Source organism: Chlamydotis macqueenii, chromosome 5 (genome assembly GCF_036417535.1).
Source record: "Chlamydotis macqueenii isolate bChlMac1 chromosome 5, bChlMac1.mat, whole genome shotgun sequence".
NCBI lineage: Eukaryota > Metazoa > Chordata > Aves > Otidiformes > Otididae > Chlamydotis > Chlamydotis macqueenii.
In genome coordinates, this window is record NC_141560.1 from 43,424,825 (window position 1) to 43,445,714 (window position 20,890).

At 49.7% G+C, this 20,890-nt stretch overlaps 1 protein-coding gene across 2 annotated transcripts in view; it reads left to right on the forward strand.

Moving 5' to 3' along the window:
- The window catches only part of CREB3L1 (cAMP responsive element binding protein 3 like 1), a 47,194-nt gene extending 26,709 nt beyond the window's left edge, over positions 1 to 20,485 (forward strand). Inside the window, exons 3-12 of one of the 2 annotated variants that reach the window (XM_086749843.1) lie at positions 2,611 to 2,771; positions 4,439 to 4,517; positions 5,478 to 5,638; positions 6,237 to 6,386; positions 7,188 to 7,246; positions 9,155 to 9,223; positions 11,636 to 11,735; positions 16,946 to 17,066; positions 17,543 to 17,789; positions 18,182 to 20,485. In XM_086749843.1, the coding sequence (XP_086605969.1) occupies positions 2,611 to 2,771; positions 4,439 to 4,517; positions 5,478 to 5,638; positions 6,237 to 6,386; positions 7,188 to 7,246; positions 9,155 to 9,223; positions 11,636 to 11,735; positions 16,946 to 17,066; positions 17,543 to 17,789; positions 18,182 to 18,218 (1,184 nt within the window). In that variant the 3' untranslated portion in view covers positions 18,219 to 20,485. The remainder of the gene's footprint in view (positions 1 to 2,610; positions 2,772 to 4,438; positions 4,518 to 5,477; positions 5,639 to 6,236; positions 6,387 to 7,187; positions 7,247 to 9,154; positions 9,224 to 11,635; positions 11,736 to 16,945; positions 17,067 to 17,542; positions 17,790 to 18,181) is intronic. The other variant, XM_086749844.1, reaches the window with a different exon arrangement.
- Positions 20,486 to 20,890: the final 405 nt, after the last annotated feature.

Here is a 20,890-nt window from a genome sequence, read left to right on the forward strand (position 1 = left end):
ACATCCTCTGAGGCAGCAGAACATAGATGTATCCACACAAAATGCCTTCTCCTCAGTCCCTCATTGACCCTCTGATGGCTTATATGTTTCTGATTCTGTAACCCAATCACTCCCCAGATAAATCTCCAAGGGTGGGAAAGAAAGCAGGGTCAGAATGTAGACAGGAAATGGGAGGACAGCGCGTACTTATTTGGACGTCTGTTCCTTGGACTGTCTGGACTGATAGCACTGGGGGCTGCTCTCTCACTGGGTCAAGTCTGAACGAGGAGAGCCCTTGGTGGTCTGCTCTCCCCTGTCTGGTAATTTGCTTCAGCAGCAGCCCTCCCAGACAGAGGATCCCCTAGGCCTCTGAGAAAAAGAGAAATGCAGATCTTTGCAACAGAAAGGGAGGATGAGGAAGATGAGGCTTAAAATCACAGTGAGGGAACTTCAGATGAGCCAGAAGGCAAAACCTTCCCAGAGTAGGCATAGTGAAACCGTAGAAGAGATTTAATGTGGAAAGCTGCAGATTCTTCTTCACTTTGCACAGGGGTAAGGTCAAGTCAGACAACCATCTGTCAGGACTGACACAAGTTTAGTTGAACTTGCCTGGAACAGCGGGATAGACTGGAAGACCTCTCAAGGTCCCTCATCTCTGTTACAGGCTATAGTAAGTCAGAAGAATTCAGTCCGAGTTTTCTGGCTGCAGACACTTGTGGCTGTGTCACACCTTGCCTCCTTCCATCAGAAAAGGCTCGTTTGCATACTGGGGGTAATTGGGACTTCACTACCAGCTGCGGCTTTGGTGTCCTTAGCAGGACAGAAAAAAAGGCAATTCAGTGTCTGCTCAGCAGCCTCTCCATTGTCACTGCTACGCAGCCATGCCTGAGACGCTGCCTGAGACGCTGGGCCTGCTGCATTGTGGGAAGCTCTAGGAAGTGATCCAGCAGCACTGAGAGCAGTGCACACAGCTGATAGGCACATGGAGCAGCTACAGCAACTCATTTGTGCTAGAAGATGTCCAGTCACACGAGGAGCTGGAAGGAACAAGCATTTGCTAGAGAGACCTATCCAGATAGCAAAATAAGAGGTGCCAAACAAAAGACAGGAAGACAACATAATCCACTGGCAAGGGCAACACTGTGTTAACTGCTATAATTCTTGCCCAAGCTTTAACACCACTGTGTCCACAAAAAAGCCAGAGGCAGGATTCTGCCCTGTCCTCTCCTGAGGGCAAAAGAGCCTGAGTTGGGCAAATAAGACATTAGGCCACCTTAAGTTTAGTTCACCTAGCAGCTCCCACATGAACAACTGCTTGCTTGTATCCTTCTTTGTGCAGGCTTTTCTGGAGCTGAGAAGGACCCTTCTCCCCCTCTTTCCAGAGTATCTTCTAGACTGAGACCTGCACTGTGGAGCTGCTTTGGACACCAGACAGCTAGGCATCACCCCTGGGTCTGTGAGTGCTCTATGCAGAGAGCAGTGTAGTCAGGGCGTGAGCCCGACTGTGGCCTCATGTTGAGCCAACTGGGGCACTATCTGGTGACACACTTAGCAACAGTCTGTCCTGTGTCAAGACAAATGCATTTCTAGTTGTCAGATAAAAAGGGGAAGGGATGAGGATTAGGGAGGAGGATGCAGGCTCCAGGCCAACTAGGAGTAGTAGCTTTTTGTCAGGCTGAAGTATTTGAACAGCAATGGGGGAACCAAAACCTCAGAGCAGAGCCCAGGTAGCTCACCTGCCTAACAGGTTTTTTTCCCCACCTGAGCTGCAGCTTATCCACCACTGCCTGAATCCCAGCTCCCAGGATCTTTGCTTCCAGTGACAAGCCAGGATCACACCACAGATGTGCAGAGGACAGAGCAGGCAGGGGCCGAGGGGAGCGTCCCCACCCAGCTCCATTCGGTTCTCTTAAGACACTTCCTTTCCTTCACTGCTGCTTCGGTCCCTGCCAGTGATGGCAGCAGAATACGACTCTAGGCAGCAGTCCCCTTGAGCAGTGCAGGGTGGAGGAAGGAGCCTCACAGGTCAGACTGAGGGGAGCAGCCACGGGAGCAGCTTCACAAGCAGGTGCCACATTGGACTTCCTTCCACAGAAATGGACCTTCCTCCTCTCCTGTCATGCAACAAAGCTCTGGTACTTGGCACAACATTGGTGGGAGGCCAAAGCAGCATGTACAGTCGCCTGTCAGCCTTTCACTGTCATCACGCTTGCCTTCTCGCCAGCTTTCTAGCACAGAGATGGAACTATTCTTGGTAACACACCTGGCAGCTCTGTGATGCTGACCATGCTGCCTAAGGAGCAACAGCCCAGCGTCCTCCTCTCACTGAACTCTAGATATAAATCTGAGACACCACTGGGGAAGAAACCCTGCAGCTGTCCTCCAGCGCTTGGGCTGCACAGTCAGAGCAGAGCAGAGACACAATCCCTCTAGCTCTGTCCTGTCTGCTCCCTGCACGCTTGGGGTTCATTCCCTTTTGTATTCTATGTTGTGGGCTTGCACATGCTTGTGTGGTGACAGTGCTAAACTTGGAAAGGCAGCCTCCCCAGATGGGGGGAAGCTGTCTGCATGGATTTTTTTTTCTTGTCCTGTTCTTGCTGGAGTTTGACTCTCACATTGTGCATGTTTCAGAGCTGGAGAATGGAGTGTGGTCACTGGGGCCCAAGCTCTGCTCCATCATGGTGAAACAGGAACAGAACCTGGCTCTAGACCTACCAGAGTCCCAGCTAGCTGCCAGCTCCATACCAGTGCTGAACCTCAACCCTCTGCAGAGACTGCCAGTCCCCGAGGAGGTGAGCCCATCTACGATCCATCGGGAAACCCGGGCTCTCACACAGCGGCACCCCTGGTGATGCGGACCCAGCCATGTGACTGCAGAGTCCTGCTAGGTGGTTTAGCTGCTGGATGGACAGGGGAAGGTGATATAAAGCCCAGAGACTGCACTATTTGTAATTCTCGTCTTGAAATGGCAGTCAGAGAAGCAGCACACCTGATGCTAGCTAGAACTGTGTTCTTGATTCTTGCAGCGAAGCTACAAGACAGCTTATCCTTCCAGAGGATGGAAGGAAGGTTTTGTCCAGCACCGGAGGCTCTACAATTCCAGTTAAATACAAGTGTGTTTCCTTGTAAAAAAAAAAAAGCCAAAGGCTTTTAAGCTTGCAGATGCTAGAGGCCTGTCCCCTCCAATCTGCCAGTATTTCTATAGCCACTCTTGGCTTATTTTCATTTTTCTGGAGAACAGTGTCAATTAATGTGATGCCAAGGACCCCACTACCTGTGAGTATAGACCCCTGCTCTGCCACTGTCTTTTTCGTGTCAGTCTCTCACTTTCCTCAGCTGCTAACTGGAAATAGAGGTCCCACTCCAGGTTCTGCTTGGTTTTTTCCTATGAAGCAGCAGGAATTATTATCTCTAAGAAACAAGAGGCCAAGTCTTTTGGTCATATCTAAGTTCTTAAGAAGTCCGTTTGTCTGAAGGAGGTTCACTTATGCCACTGGTACATGGGTGTAAGCTGGGGGCTCAGTTCAGCTGGCCTTTAGTCCAGCCATGTTGGATGGGAAGGTTTGACTAGTCTCACACAGACCTTCACTGTAGCAGCTCAGTAGATAACAGTAGAGCATCTCTGGGGTTCACTTCCTTTTTTCCCTCATGCTGAGCATCTTCCCATTTAAACAACCATCCAAAACAAATGGGTACTTCCAGCCAAAACTGTGCACAAACTTACTGCATTATTTACACAGCTTGAACTTGCTGTGCCCTCGAAGCTCTGCTGTGTGTGCTCAGCAGCCATACCATGGTGCTCTCTCAACTGTGTTTACAGTCTGGAGCAGTTTGCAGTGTGTCTGTTTGGTGTCAAAACTCCCACAGCTTATAGTGGGCTGGGGGCTGGTAAGCAAGGGAGCTGTGGGGCAGCATAGCCCAGATGGGAATAAATCTACTCTTTATTTAACTCTCAGTCCCCTCTGACTGGGAACAGCTGCCCAGTCACCCTGGTGAAAATCATGTGAGCAGGACAGGGAGTCTGTTTTGTTTCTGTTTCTGTACAACCTCTATACTCCCATTTCTAATAAAGGCAGATCAAAGAGGGACTTCCCATGGTAATGCAGAGGTTGGTTTAAATTGCACTGTCTAGGTCTATCAAGGGAAGAATTGCTAAGGATAAAAGTCATCTCCCTTTCAAAGGTACTCAGTGCACGGCTTGGCAGCATATCCATCTGCCACTGCCTCTTCCTCTGCAAATATGTGTTTGCACTCTGTGTCCCAGTGAGACAGACTTCAGGAGGCTTATCTTTGGACTCCTGGTTTCTATTACATGTGGCAAGAGGTTGTTTTGGGGCAGAGCTGTGAGATGGGACAGTACAGAGAGCAGAGGAGCAGCAGCTATGAACAGAAATGGTGGGAGCCCTCTGGGCAGGCGAGGTGGCAGTGCCCAAGAGCTCTTTCTGCTTCTCTTCCACAGACTCCCATAGAAATGACTCCAGCACCTGTGATCAAAGCTGAACCCAAAGAGGTGAACCAGTTTCTAAATGTACGTGCAGGTAAGAAGATAGAATTTGCTGGTCAACTTACAACCCTCTATGTTACTCAGGTATAGATCATTACTATACAGGAAGGAAAGATAAAACCTGAGAGCAGAGCCATGCATACAAGGTAATTCTGGGGCACAGACCAACAGAGGAGTAAGTGCTGCACTGTTTCAACTCAGATGAGTGTCTGGAACAGCAGCCATGCACAGAATTGTTCAAACAGGGACTCCCAGGCAAAACAGGCTACCTCAGAGTTGGAAATAGGCAAGAGTGCCTTTAAAATCCTCAGTGGGACTGTAGTGTTATCCAAAAACAACCATCTGAAATTCAGGAAATTCAAGATCCAGTTTAATTTGAAAGAAACCCAAGCATCTGAAAATCTGCCGATGCACAAATGAAAGCAGTATAGGAACACCCACTGCTGCAGAGAGACATTCCTTAGGCATATTCCCACCTCCATTAAGGCCCCCAGGGCTCTCCAGTACAAAGTGGGGACAGTTTTAAAGTGCTTGGCAACCAACTGAGTGACCAGAGCCCCTTTGGATCAAGTGTGCTGGCAAGTGTGTGAGCCCTGTGGTGCTTTTGGAAGAGCTCTTTGCTTACAGAGCTTCCTATACTTGTGAACAGGCTATGGACCAAAACATCACAGGCTTTGTACTCCATTTTAGTTGACATCGGAGCATCGTATTGCTTTGTGAATACCTTCAGTGTCTTGGCAAAGCCCCTGCCAGCTCTGACTCCTGCAGTTCCTAGTTTAGCACATTTGAGGTCACCCTCATCTCTATCTGAGGCAGCGTTCAGTCCAGCCTTTTTCTCAGACCCACTGCATCTTGTGAGATTCATCACCCTCTCCTTTCAGTCCTCTGTTATGGCAGTGCCTTTTCCTGTTGTTACTCAGGGCCCTATACCTGCATGAACAGGCCGACATGGTCTGACCTGATCAGCCATTGACTTAATCTCCTTATTTCTCAGTAGATGACCTGGTACAGATGCCTCCAACTCCACCCAGCAGCCATGGCAGTGACAGCGACGGATCCCAGAGCCCCCGGTCCCTGCCTCCCTCTAGCCCAGCCCGTCCTGCTGCTCGCTCTTCTACTGCCATTTCCTCCTCACCTCTCCTCACAGCACCACACGTAAGAAGGCAGCAGGACATCACTGGGACACAGGGCTCCTTGGTGCTCAGAGTGGGGTGGAGGCTTATGTGGGGGATCTTGCCCTTGTTAAGGTCTCCAAACTGAAATGCTCTGGCAAGGCAAGGCAATGTGATGTCCTAACGTAGGGGTGTGGGGACAGGATGGTGCTCACAGGAGTGAGGTGAGGTGCATAATGCCTACCAGCAGCTATTTTGTTTTAGCAAGCATTGTCTTTCACCCCATACTTTGGGAAGTGGCCTGGACACTGGAGGACTTTGTGAGGAGGTTCATGGGAGAGAAAGGAATAACCAAGAATTCCCATAGCCAGACTGTTTTTTAACCATCGCTCAAAAGTTCTTTGGCGGGGTCTTGCAGTGCGAGTGTGTAGCCAGCCTCGCCACGAAGGGGCAGATGCCCTCCCACATAAAAGAGGAAGGCAGCTGCTGAGCTGTGCCCCCAGGATCAGGTTGAGAGCAGGAAAGAGCACAGCCCTGCACCTATTGGTACTGAGCCCCTAGCTGTCTCTGCAAGGCTTTAAGGGGTATCACTGGGATAGAACTCCTTGCTGACACTGATGGCTGCTCTCTGTGTGTTTCAGAAGTTACAAGGGACCTCTGGCCCGCTGCTCTTGACTGAAGAGGAGAAACGCACCTTGATTGCCGAGGGCTACCCCATTCCTACCAAGCTGCCCCTCACCAAAGCAGAGGAGAAAGCACTGAAGAGGGTCAGGAGGAAAATCAAGAACAAGGTGACTGCAAAAAACTGCAGTAACCATGCAGTTTCCATGATTCCACAGCATCCTCAGCTGACCAATGCTATAATTACTCTCACCTCCTCAGCTGCAGTGCAGCTCAGAAAAGGTGGAGTCCTGCCTGTGGTGCACTGGCACGAGCTTCCCAACCCACAGAAATGGTGCCGTGGGGCATCTCTTCATGAATGTTGTGCATGCAGCCATATCTGGGGAGTGTGGCTTCCAGCGCAGCTCCTGGGAGTGTGTGGCCTGAGATGGGGCCCACAAGCTAAGGCATCATGGATCAGACAAACTGACCTGGTCAGGCCTTGCTGTGGGGGCAGGGAAACAAGAGCCATTGCATGGTGCAGGGCGAGTGATGCACGGAGCTCATTAGCCAGGCAGAGGCTGTGAGGCTTTAGACTCTGATTAGAAAGCATCCTGTGGGAGAAATTTTGAGACCCTGAATTAGTCACTCAATGACTCAGAAGTGGTCTGGGGCAGAATCTGCCCAGATGACCACACCACTTACCCATGTGAGTCAGAGGAGTTCAAAGCAACCCTAAAGATGCTCTCAGCAGCAAGGGGATCAGGCACACTGCAAAAAACGGTTGTGGCCTACAGGCCAAAGGAGGCTGCACACCTACAGCATCCATCCCTCCCAGTTTTGGCCTGGAGACCAGTAGGAATGGCAAGCTGGAAGGCCCCATTTACATCTAGGGTGCTGTGTGTGCAGGGAACTGACAAGATGAGGGAGCCACAAAGAAATGTCTAGAGGCTTATGATACTGACTCCTTTCTGATGGCTGACCCCTCACAGATCTCTGCTCAGGAGAGTCGCAGGAAGAAGAAAGAATATGTGGAGTGTCTAGAGAAAAAGTAAGTTTCTTTTTCTCAGTCTTACCTTTGAAAAAGGAGCCCTGTCCATGCACAGTCCCCCTTTCTAATGTTTTTGTTTCTGAACTGCTCAAAAAATACAATTCCTTGCAAGGCTGGCTGCACAGAAGTTTGGTTTGGGATCCTGCCCCTACTCCCCTCCTTCCTAGAAATCCTCTTGCAGAATAAAGATTGCTCTAAAAACCTTGTGCTTCCAACTGCTTAGTTTGGCTGGTCCCTTGCAGACCACAGGCCATTTTGGCTGCCAACAAGGTGAGATTTTGGGTAAGAGTTGTGTTTCCCCACTAGAAGTTGCTTCTATTTTGTCTGTCCCATAAGCAGCAGGCCCTCTGAGTGCACTAATCATGGCTTTTCCCCCTCTCTTCCCATGCGGGTGGACACACAAGTATCTGATAGCAAGAAAAACCTTGCACTACAGTTATTTCCCACACTCCCTCCCCTTCCACCGTTGCCTACATGAGCTTTGTTTTTCTCCTTGCAGCCCTGAGGTCCTGCACATGTGGCAGGCATAAGCCTAAGGTGATGATATCACATGATAGTGACAGGGCAGAAAATAACTCTTGAGGGCCTGATCTTGTGATCCTCTCTGTACTAGCAGCACTTAATGGGCATTCCCAGGCAAAGAATGCTGAGAACCCGGTGCAAATTCGCATTTCTGTTTGAATACCATCTTTTCCCCTGTTATTAACACTACTTGAGATCAGCAAAAGGGAAAAAAAACAACCCCCAAACCCAACCTTAATTAACTCTTCTCCTTGATGCTATTTGTTTGTGTTCTCTAAGTGCACAGAAAGCTGAATGAAAACAGATGACTCAAGGCACCTTCAAGTTCTCATACGCTTCCATAAGCAGCACCTTGTTGTGCATGTGTGTCCAGGTATCAGAGCACATCACCTCTGGCTAATGATGTCCCACATTGACACCCAGATCCTTCAAGCCAGGGCTGGGGGGTTGGCTGGTCTCACTCAAGTGGCAGGTCCAGGGCTTTCTCTGCTGGGGCCCCTTCCCCAGACGTGGCTGTGGTGCCTGTACGTACTCAGCGGTTTGTTATGCTAGTGCATTGTTGTGACAGATGGCTTTCAAACAATGCCAGGTTTAAATGTGAACCAAAAGCAGCATTCAGTGAATTTTGTAATGCAACAAGTCTTTGGTCAGCTTGGCTTTCTGTAGGAGCTGGTTTGTCAAAACCTGTACTTGGGCCCTTCACCATTCAGTTTGACACCTTTGCTGCAAGCCCAGTTTTTACACGGAACGCCTGGTTCGGAGGCAGTGCTGGAAACCTCCACCAGGATCAAGCTGTGTCCCTGGCCTGCCTTCCTCCGGCCCTGGAGTCATTCCCCTTCCCTCGCCCCAAGCGCAGCCTAACCGCTTTCCCTTCCGAAGCAGTGGGAAGGAGCCTGCAGGTTCTTTGCTGCCCTCAAGTGCCTACAGTCGGAGGTGGCCCAGCATTTGCACAGAACTGCCTGGTTTTCATATGCAAGGCGCAGAGCCAGGGCAGGTTTTCAGTCTGAGTGGGACAGGTTTGAATTTGTCCCTCTGTTCCTTTTCCGTGCTCCTTAGAGGGGTTTGGAAGTGATGGAAATGCCTGCATAACTTTGGGTCTGTCCAGACTTGACCTGCTAGTAACTGGCTGCTACTGGCTTTCCCAGCCTTCAGGAAAGCCTGAACTGGGAAATGTCACATGTAACTGTCCACCTGCAATCTCATCCCTGGTCCACTGGGGCTGGCTGCAGCCAGACATCTAGACATGAGAGGGACATTTGGCTCCTGGACCATATCTGCCAGGATGGATGGGGCCACTGAGCCTCCACACCCCAAGGGAGGCAAGGAATATGTTTGCTTGATCTGTCTGCCTTTGTAACTAACCAGTTATGGGTTTTATTCCCACAGAGTTGAGACATACACAACAGAAAACAATGAACTCTGGAAAAAAGTAGAGACCTTAGAAAATGCAAACAGGTAAGAGGGGCTAGACCTGATCCTCTGTGGGTAGGGTGGGTGGGCAGGAAGAGCAACCAGGAGAGCGCCGGGGCAGGGAGGTGAGAAGAGAAAGGCAGGCTCCCCCAGCTACTGGCAGGATGGGCGCTGCTCAGTGAGGCGCTGGTTTTCGGCCTGTGGCAGCAGTGAGGCAGCTGGGTTTGGTTAGTGAGCCTGGAATGTTTGTGTTGGGACGGCCAGGCTGCACCGCAGCAAAAGGAGGGAGGGAAGGCGCATTTCTCACATCTCTTCCTCCTTCTTTCTGAAGGCCTTTGGGCTCATGCCACTCTCCCCATTGCCCTTCAGGCCTCTGGCTGTCTCCAGGGCAGCTGCTCTGAGGGAGGACCCTCACACCAGCCTCTCAGACCCACTGTTTCTGCTCTTGGGCTCTTTGGAGGAATTCATGGCCCTGGGCATAATATGGCTCTTTCAGGTTTCTTTTGAGAAGAGCTGAACAGACTTTTTGAATACAGGGAAAGCCTATTTCTCTAATAAAGGTAGAGATCCCAGCTCCTATCAAATCCAGGGCAACTCCCTCTGCATGTGGTACCCCAGCCCTTGCCCAGCCTTGCAGCTTCCTATTGCAAAACAAGCCTGAAGGATCTCCCTCCCGTCTGCTCCCACTCCTGTTCACCTGAAAGAAGCAAACTGCTCCCATAGCCCCAAAGCAGGACCCTGGCTCCCTCACCCAAGAATGTGGTGAGCGCTTGTGTTCCTCATACGCAGAGCTGGCTGACTGATCACATGGGGAATTTGCTTCCTCAGAAGCAAATAATGAAGATTCCCACCCCTGCAGTGAGCATGGGGAGCAGGAGCTGGAGGACAGCCTGGCTCAGAGCTCCCTCTTACTGGGTGCAGTAGGTATGAGCAAGGGCAGAGCCTGCTGCAGGGCTAGTGAGGGGGAAGCTCATTTCTATAGCCCCGTTTCTATCACCCTCAGCCCAAATTGAAAGGAAGAACCACAGCCAGAGAGCCAGTTCCCCCCCACACACCTCTCTGCTGCCACTACAGCTTGTGTGGTACTCCTTGAGGCTCTGCCGCACTCCTTCCTCCCACCTGTGACATGAGTGCTGTGGTCCCGGCTTCCAGGCCAGACACTGGTGCTGGGACCAGGGACTGTCAGGCATGGACCGGCTGAGGTGTGCGAGCCACTGGAGTCTCCCATTTGACAGAGACACGGCTGCTGAGCCACTCTGATCCACGAGGCGTAGCCTGCCTTGCTGGGAGTGCAGGCAGCCACTGCTGCTGAAAAAGCATGAGCCCCACCCTGCAAAATCAGAAGATTGGCCTAAAAGCCAGGAGATTTTTTTTTCAAAATACACATTGTGTTCTTTCTAATTGGGCTCATTTTTTGAGCACTGGCAGTGGGACGCTCTGTGCTTCTCTCCACATGTACAAGGAGCAAAAGAGGAGCTGGAAACAGATAAAGCTGGGATTCTCCTGCGATCTCCTGGCTCGAAGACCTGGCATTTTATAAAAGCTCAAACATATTTGTGTAAAACAGTCAGCTCTCCCAGGGGGAAACACTCAGTAGTCTGCATTTCAGTAATTTGCAGCCCTTGTGAACTGTGTGCTCTGCGGTCTCCCTGATCGCCGATTTCTTCACTAGCCCAGTGGAGGGCTCAGTGGCTTAGTAACACACCTACCACTGTTCTGTGCTTATGTGTGCCGATGCCCGTGTTCAGTTAAATGGGGCAGAGAGACCTTAGCACGTGATCCAGCTGGGGCAGCCAGAGAATGAATTAGTTGCTGAACTCAAGATTTGGCTTTGCCCACATCCCCTCTGCAGAGTTTGCCAGGACTGAAGAAGCTGGAAGGAATCAAAACCGTTTTTTGTTTCTCTTTCCACCATATGGTTCGCGGCAGAGGCTGAGCTGCAGAGTATGTGCCTCTGAGTGAAGTGGGAGCAGGTGGGCCTGTGCTCATTGTCTGACCTGACTACAAAGTTCAGCCCCTGACCCATAGCTTGGTTTTCATGGTAGCCTTTCTCTCCATTGCATTCAGAGATGACTGGCTGGGCTTTGAGGCACCCAGGACTCCTAGATGAGTGGGACATTCATAATGGTGCGTAGCTGCAGTGAAGGTTGTGGTGGATCTACTGGTGAGGAGACTAAGGGAAGGTGCTGCAGGGGGTTACTGCAGTGTAATGGCACCTTGGGGCTGCACCTCCCACAGTTCCTACACGCTTCATATCTCAAACTCACCCTTTTTTGTTTCATGCTTCCCAGGCCTGTTTGGTAAGAGAACTTGGGCAAGATACAGCGAGGGGGAGATACTTGTTTTCACAAGAAGGGAAAATCAGGATAAAATATGAAAGGGCTAGTGGTATTCTTACATCACTTACTGGCTGTTACGGCCTTATCAAGTTTTGATTTGGGTTGTTTCCTATCATAGGACTCTGCTCCAGCAGTTACAGAAGCTGCAAGCTCTGGTAGCTGGGAAAGTCTCCAGACCTTACAAAATGGCTTCCACCCAGACTGGGACCTGCCTAATGGTAGGAGCTTCATTTCCATCTTCCTTGTTGGCCATGCTTCCCTAGACAGCTTTGTCAATTGCCTGTCTCTGCCTTCTTCCCTGCTGCCAAACTCTGTTGCCAGTTACCTCTGCTCTCTCCTTTTGCGTTAAGAGTCACCAGAACTGGGCCCTGTGTCATACATATGTCGGTAGTATCAGTTGTTCATGCAACAGCATTAGAATAATTCCTGCCTTTTCACTGTCTTGTTCTTTGGTCAAAACAGCACTTTATTTGCTTTTCATTAGCTATGGGACATTCAGCAAAAATCTTCAATGAGCTTCCACTGTAATGGGTAGAGTTTTCTTTTGCTGAGTTGGTAATGCTTATTGTTTAACTCAGCAGGGCAGATGAACAGTTCAAGAATTACTCCCAGTGAGCATTACCTTGTGTTTATCAGCGAGAAATGCCATCTGTTCTTGCTATAGGCAAGCACATCAGGCTTTGTTAAATCCAGCTGGAATTCTCTTTGTTTGCCCTTTTGACTAACCAAAATGATTCGGGGTTGTCTGTTGGTTGTAGTAACCCCTGTTTGCCTCTCATTTCTCATAGTGGAGGATCATAGTTAAGCAATATTAGCTTCACTGTGGGGCTTTGGAGAATGCCTTTGTGTGGCCATAAATAGAATCAATTGCTTATTCTTCAGCTCATTCTTTGCCAGGGGAAAATTTCTGATCCATGATAAAAATATAACCTTCAACCCTGTGATGTCTTTGCAGGATTGTCGTAGTAGCTGCTTGAGACAAATTTGTCAAAGTTAGTTATCTATATCTAGTTATCACTTCGGTACTGTTAACAGTCATGAAATACAAACAGATGATTAGGTGCTTGCCCCACTTTCTCAGCACCCTCACTGTCCTGAGGGGTTGTTTTTCACTCTCGGTTCAATCAGTTTCCTTGCTTCCAGAGCCCCTGCTCTGTAATTTTCAGCACTTTTCTCCTTTCAAAATCTGCTCAGACTTTTGCTACGCTTTGCTGGCCCCATGTCAGACCAGATTTTAATGATTTACTCTTTTTTCTGTTGGCTGCTCTGTGGCTTCATTCCCAAGTTCTTTCCACATTTTTGGGTGTGACCCAGCTGGGCCCAGTGACTCATTGCTCCTTAATGCAGCAGCTCAATCAGAGCACCCCTGGTTCCAGCAATTCTTCATCACTACTACCTGGAATGAGCAAACCCAGGAGAGGTGCCTTCCAGAGATCCCCTGTGCTATAGGCTGATAAAATACCTAATTTAGCTTCCCAACAATGTCTTATCTCTCCTTGCTGCTCCCTTTGTTCCATGGCATCCCAGCCCACACACCAACTCTCTCAGGCTTCCTAGCTTTGAAGCATTTCAAGAATTTGTAATTTGCTTTCCTATCTTCAGCCAGTTCCTCTCATAGTTCCCATTTTCCATTTTCAAATATAGCACTTCTTATCATGACAGATATGTAAAATCATCATGCTTTGCAGCATGGGAGTGGAGCAGAGTACCCTTCTTTTTTAGCCCTCTGTCATTGCTGCTGGATATTTTTCGAGCCAGTTCTTGAAGGCCTCCAGTGATGAGCAGTCCTCAGCCTCCTCAGGCAAACCATTCCAGTGCTTTGTTATCTTCCCCAGATAAAACTTTCTTATTATCTTATCTCAATCTTCCTTGCAACAGCTTAAGCTTATTACAAGTTCTTCTGCCCACTGTAAACAAGATCAATTTACCCTCCCTTTGTGCAGCTGCATTTTACATATTTGAAAACTACTGTTTTCAAGCAACTCCCTTCAGTCTGCTCTGCTAGATCACTAAGATTTCTTCAGTCTTCCCTTGTAGGCTGAGTGGTTGAATCACTGCTTGTTCCCAGGCCTCTCTTACAGACTTTCTCTGATTGCCCCACCTCTTTTTGGAAGTACAGTGCCCAAAGCTGCACACAGTGTTCCACCTGAAGGCTGGTACAGAGCCAGCCAGCCAGCGAGTCTGTTCATACTGCCTAGGCCAAGATTTGCCCTTTGCAAAGCGACACAAACTTGAGTCCACCTTGTGCTCCAGTGTAACTCCCAGATCCTCTTCTGTAGAACAGCTGCCTAGCTACATAGTCACTGATGTGTTTCCTCTACTAATCAATCCTGCCACCTCATAGGTCTCAGCAGGTCTTGGCATTTGTCTGTATTGGTTTGCCCTCTGTCCTCTTGGACCACTTCTCCCCATGGTCAAGATCATTCTGAATTTGAATCCTGACCAAAAGCCAGTCTGCTTGTAGTCTCTCCCATCTGCAGATTTGATACAGTCCATCATCCAAGTCAAGCTTAAAAATGTTGAATCTTGCCAGAGCCATCATGAATCTCTCTGCTACTCCATCTGCTACTTCTTCCTAGTTTGACAGTGAACGGTTTGATAACTATGCTCTCAGGATGTCTTTTCTTTTAATTAATTTTGCCTTCACCTTTCCAATTGGTTTTGCAATAGTTTCCTCTAGCTTAGTTTCCCTTACTTTTTAAGAGGTCAAAATGGTAAGATGGTCCAAAAGCTGTGAGATTAATGGTACTCAGAGTCAAACCAGGAGTTATTGTTATTAAGTGTTACAGACTTTGAACTGGAACTGAATCAGAGCGTTGATCAGAGTTAACCTGAAACAAAACAGAGCAAACACAATGCTGGTTTGCAAAGCCACAGTTGAAAGCCATATTAAAGCAGTATGTTAAGTATACTGCTCTTTCCCAGCCCATAGAGCCTATTTGTTTTAGAAGAGAAAAACAGGCTTCACGGGGCTGTCTCCCCTTTCTGCAAGTTGTGTGTTTGGCTGTGATAATTACAAGTAACATCTATCCAGAATTTATTTTTTCCCCCTATGTTTGTGGAATAAGGGTTCTAAATGCTTTGTGTGCGTGACATGATGTGCTTAGACAGCATCTATGCTGTCCCCATTTAATTTCCTTACTTTAAAAGTAGCCATGAAGAGTCTGGACAATTAAAATCACCCTTTACATAGCTGTTGAAGTTTATCCCCATTCGGGATCAGACTACGTAGACTCTCTCTCACTCCCCCCACCCTCTGAGAGAATAGGGGGAGATGATATAAGAAAAATGGCTCAAGGTTTGAGATAAGGACGGGGAGAAATCCTTGAAGTTACCGTTAAGGGCAAAACAGACTTGACTTGGGGAAAACTATTTGTTTATTATTAAAAACAAAGCAGGAGAATGAGACAGGGAACAAGATAACCTCCCCCCACCCCTTCCTCTTCCCGGGCTTAACATCATCTCTACCACCTTCCTGCCTTGAGCGGCACAGGGGGGAAGAGGGAATGGGGGTTAAGGTCAGTTCATCATACATCGCTTTACATCCCTCCTTCCTCCTCTGGGGAAGAACTCCTCGCATTCCTTCCCTGCTCCATCGTAGGGTCCCTCCCACGAGCCACAGTCCTTTGTGAAACTGCTCTGGCGTGGGTCATCTCTTCCACAGGGTGCAGTCCCTCCAGAACAGCTGCCCCAGTGGGCCCTCCACGGGCCACAGCCTCCTTCAGGAATCTGCCTGCCCCGATCTGGGGTCCTTCATGGGCTGCAGGTGGATCTCTGCTCCTCCATGGACCTCCATGGGCTACAGGGGGACAACCTGCTCCACCATGGTCGTCACAACAGGCTGCAGGGGAATCTTGGCCAGGAGCAGCATTACTCCACCTCCTTCTTCACTGACCTTGGCGTCTGCAGGCATTCCTCTCACAAGAAAAATTCTTCACAACAGGCTGGCAGATGCCTCTCAGGTTCTCTTCACATCTCATCTCCTCTCCACTTCTTGCAGCCGGGCCAGGCCCAGTCGGCTGCCTGGTGAGAGGCCAGAGGGTGAGGCCTGCAAGGCCCACGAGGCTTGTGCCTCCCCCTCTCTGTCCCTGCTCCAGCTTTTTCACATCTTCTCTTCTTCTTTTTTTTTTCTTCCTGTTTTTCCCCTTCTTAAATACATTACCACAGAGGCGTTATCAGGGAACATTCTGCTACCAATTGGCTCAGCCTTGGCCAGCAGCAGGTTCACCGTAGGCCCAGATGAGTTCACTGAACAAAGGGGAACAACTTCTAGCAGCTTCTTACAGAAGCTGCCACTATAGCCCCCCCTCACTAAATAAAACCAGAACAATAGCATATTATTTGATCTTCCACCTCTCCTGGAATCCACTGGTCATCAAAATTATCTCTTGTTGCACCAGCTTCTGTCCATTACTTAGGCGTGGCTGTTCTGAAATAGATGGCTATTCTGAAAAGCAGTCAAGCAAAAATAGCTGGCTGTCCCCACAGATCAAACGTAGCTAGTTTATACATAGGGTGTAGAAATCACCAACAGATGCATTACCTCTTCGATGTGCTCAATCTGAGCACTGAGCTGGCAGCACCTAGTTATATACCGGCCGTGGCACGTGGGTGATCAGGTAGTAAGGATTTGGCTCCATATCATTTCCCATATGTCTCCTCTTGTGCTATATTGGTAGTTCCCTAAACTCTACAGAGTCACTTACGATTAGCACTGGCATCTCACTCTGAAGGTTTACTATTCTGGCAGAATTTACAGACAGGTGCAGACCTGCCAGAGGGAGATTTCCAGGGAGCTTTCATCTGCATCTCTCCTTTTATCACTGCCCAGTAGCTCTGACTGGTCTGCCTGACAGTAGCAGGCATGGACACATGGTCCTGCAAAAGTGCGTGTCAAGCATAAATGTAACCCTTTCCTTGGACTCTCCATCCTTGCTATCAGGTATTAGGCGGCTGCAGTTCTGCTGTCATTTCTGTCCTGGCATGTACAGTAGCTTCACTTTGCTATGTGCTGTGGTACCACACAGATTTCTCCCAGTGACCTTGTTTTCTTACAGCCTGTTACAGCTCCTGCTGAGCCAGCGGTTAGGTTCCCTTTGGTCAAGGCAGAGTTCATCCCTTCTGTTGAGTCTCCCTCTTTCTCAGCTTGTTCCTCAGCTATGCCTTCCACCATCTCTCATCAACTGGACAGGCAAGTTTTCACGACTGAAGCAGAAATACTTCAAATAAAATACGAGGAAGTTTCGGACTTCCCTTCTTAGATTTGCAGTAGAGACTAGCAGAGCAAGCCCTTTCCCTCCCTGGGTGACCACAGCGACCCAGTTGTCAGCCTGACCACATGCTCTTACACAGCCTCATGTTTATATGCTGCAGAGGGAGTGTTTCGTCATGGCTAGGGGCACTAACTCCGTGCTGATTTCTTCTCTAGGTGCTGGCACTCTGTTTCGTTCTGGTCCTGGGATCCCTGATGCCCTGTCTCCCTGAGTTCTCTTCAGCATCACAGACAGTGAAAGCAACACCAGCACCAGACATTTACACAACTAGTAAGAGTGAGTCTAACATGGTTCCTCCATTTCACCCTGTCAGACCATTTCCAGCTCTTCTCTCGACACTCCTAGTTCAAGGGTAGTGTCCTTCCTTCAGTGCCTACCTACCCCATATGCTGGGGCTCTGGCAAGGGCAGATTGCTGCCCTGTCAGTGGTACAAACTCTGATAACAGCACTTTGTTTGGGCCTGTTGTCATTCTCTGCCAACCATTGGCCCAAAACCTGACAAGTGTCAAAGGAAGGACCGTGAGGAAAAAGTCCCAGGGCAGATTGGTTGCCTTCTGAAGAGGTTGTGTGCCCAGGGAGGCATTTGCTTCCAGAAGCTGGGGGGAGGTGGGTATCCTGCAGAGCAGGCCTCCTGCACCGTTACACATGGAGGTCATAGCTGTATGAGCATGTGCTGAAACCACCACTGTGACCCACACCCATTGTAAGAGACCTTGTCCTCATTGTTAACCAATGCTCTCCTTTTTTCCAGTTCAGTCACGGAGCCTCCTTTTCTATGATGAGGGTGCTGGCTCCTTAGAAGAGAGCTATAGCTCGTTCCTAACCATGGACCATCCCGAGGGATGGGAAGCTGAAAAAGGGCAGTCTGAGGAGGGAAGGCCTCATCTGGCCAGGACACATGAGACAGCCAAATATCTGAGCAAATCCCAGCTAGAGGGTCCTGACCAGAACCGAACTGACCCGACTCTCGCCCACCTCAAAGAGCAATTCCATGAGAGGTAAGCAGGTGGGGGCCACCCTCTGAGCCCCAAAACACACCATGGTGTCTGGGAGAGAGCAGCAGGCATGTCTTCTCTGCTGCAAGCTAAGGACAGCTGAGCTGCCTGGGACATGCAATTAGCTAAAGAGCAGTGGCTGGAGGAGGGCAATCCTGGCAGGGAGAATAAGACCAAGTTTATTTTCTAGAGCAGAAGTTTGGGACTCCATAAAGCAGTGTCCCACTGGCATAAAGCTGAGGACTGGGTGATTCAGGCGGTCCCACTGGTCATTCAGTGCCCTGGGGAAGGGCTCCATCCTGGGCAGAACAAACCCACCGGGCACACAGAGAGGTGAATTTGCATAGGAGGCTACAATGAACCTTGACTGATGCATTGTCTTTTCTTTTCTTCAGGGAGACAAGCTCCAGTGAGACAGCTGAATACTTGTAGCAGCTGCTGGACCTCAAGGCCTCATCTGTCTGATTGCAGGATTCCCTCCTCACCGAGCAACTGAGGGAACTTGGCGGAAGAGGGAACTGCATTCAGACACTCCTAAACTGGCCTTGGGTTCAGCTCCTCCCCTTCCCTATGCTCCCCCGTTAGTACTGATCTCTCTGAGGGGAGTCACAGGACTGCAAAAACCAGCAATAAATGTCTGGCGAAGCCCTGAGACACCCTCTTCTCCTGGCCTTACCTCCTGCTTGAATGAGCACTACCCTATGGGTGTGGGCTCACCTTGGAGTGGAGGAAGGCCACGGGAAGCCCCCAAACCATTCAGCTCACTCCCCAAAGCCTCCAGACCAAGGGGGCTGTCCCCGGGCGTGTACCCCTTGGCTACATCAGATGCACCTGAAGGAGAGAGAGAGAGAGTGCTGGATTTACTAACCTGCCTGGGGGGCTTAGGAGTGGGTGAAACTGGTGCTGGAGAGATGGCTCTGGAGAGTTTGAGCTCATTCCTTCCCCTCCATCTGTTAGTATACTTTTGCTTCCATTGAGAGAAAACTTAGTTCTTCCTTGCTCTAGTTTTCTCTTGATGGACATGCCTACATAACTTCCACACCAACTATCTGCAAAGATCTGCACACAAACGGAGTGGGGGAGATAGATTCCACACAGATAAACAGCAGTAAAAATTAACCAGCAGCTTCTGGGCAACCAGAGCTCTGAAATAGAGAAAAATTTTCCCCTACAACCCACTTCTCCCCACCCTCGGCACCCTTGCTTTGGCAGGGGTGGTATTTCCCTTTCTGTTCCCAGCTTGGGCCCTACAGTGCAGTGCTAACCAGGTCAGTGGCCTTCTCACTTTCCATTCTGCAAGCTTCCCCCTTTGAGAGTGAGTGAGAGAAACCCGCTCCCATAATGTGATCCCCGTCCTAGCTCTCCATCCCCAGTTCTGCTTCATGCCGAATGGGGTCTTCCTAGGAACCACCAAGGAGAGCTCTGCAGCCCCTTGGAGGGCTGCCAGATAGCCACAGTTCCCCTCGTATCCTCTGTGTGCACAGCAGTGTTGTGAAAGCCACTGAGGACAAACTGGCATCTCTGGTGACAGGTATGTCTGTCAGGGAAGAGGTGGCATGTTGGAATTGGCCAGAGTCACCAAAGACTGTTTTAGACCTCTTCCTTCAAAGTACTCGCACCAAAGGTAGCAAACTCTTGCCATACCACCCTTCAGGCCAGACTTGCCAAGTTTGGTGCTGAAATGACCTCATCTCAAGCCTATGCCATCCTCTTTAGCACCCAGGCACCCATTTCTGACCTTTCTTCCTCCCTGGCAAAAGCCCTGCTGAAAGGCTCGTGTCTCCTCGCTCTGTTGCCTCAGCTGCCATTTGATGGAAGGACAATGTGGGACTTGAGTGTCGGAGATCTGGGATGTGGCAGGCTGCCCCATGTTCGTACGTGGGAGTCCCTGTGCACTCTGCCAGGTCTCCTCTTTGGCTTGCTTCTCCTCAAGCACCCTGGACTCACTCTGCACTGCCCCAGCCTCTCCTCTCCCCCCAGGCTGGGAGTGGAGAGGGCTCACTGGAGAGGAAGGATGGGATGGCTCTTGCTCAAGGACTGGGAGAAGTGAGGGAAGGGCCCTCACATCCCTCTTTTCTCCCTTTCGGAAACTGGTTTTGCCCTCTGAAGCCATTTAGGACAAATTTGGACACAGCTAGCTGCAACCATACTTGTGTGGCCAGTGGGGTGAGGAAGAGGAAGGCCTTCAGCATAGCTCTGCTCTTCTCGAGGTTCACACAGGACCCCGCTGGTCACCAGATACCACTGCATTCCCCGTCCTCCGCCTCCACCCCAGCACAAAGAACCACTGCCGGGTCCAAGCACGCCCTCCTCCACCCCAACACTTCCACTGAGCATGTCCCCGTGCCTCCCACTCCCAACGTTGTACAGAGACCAAGAGCAGAACGCGTTTGTACATAATGAACCTTATTTTGTATTATTGCCGATCCCTTAAGATATTGTATTTTGGAGACTCTCAGATCCTATTTTCAGTATTGTATTTTATTAAGAATTAGTGCGGGCTTGGCATCTATGAACTTCTTTCTTGTTAGCAGCTCACTTTCCCCTTATACTCCAGCAGCTGCCTCTTCCCTCCTGTTTGTTTTTTGGTTGGGTTTTTGTTTTGTTTTTTTCAAGCCACCTTTTCCCCTCCTCCTATCACTTGCTCTGCATTTGCTTAGTGAAGCAAAATAAAAACAAAATAAAAAGATGCAGCATCAGCCCTGGGTTGATGGGTCCTTTCATTGAGGCATGGTTGTCACGCCAGCCCACATGCACAGCTCCTCACCTCCTGCTCCCTGACTGTCCCGGTCCCTGGCCACGTGCAGAATTGGTTCAGTGCTGGGACCACGTGTTTGATGGCGGGGGCTAGAAGCAAACTTGCACATTTTATTTCTAGCAGCACTGTGATTTCTTCTGCAGTTCTGAGCAAGTCAGAACTGTTCTCCCTCAGTTTCTTCTCCCCCTCCAAAATACAGCTAACATCATCCTTTCGGAAGGAGGAAGATCATGGAAGAAAGTTTATGAGGTGCAATGAGCTCCTCCGATGAAGGGGCTGCGCGGGAGTCTGTAAAACAAAGACATTGCTAGCAGCACCATGGCTCTGGTTCCATCCCGTCTGAAAA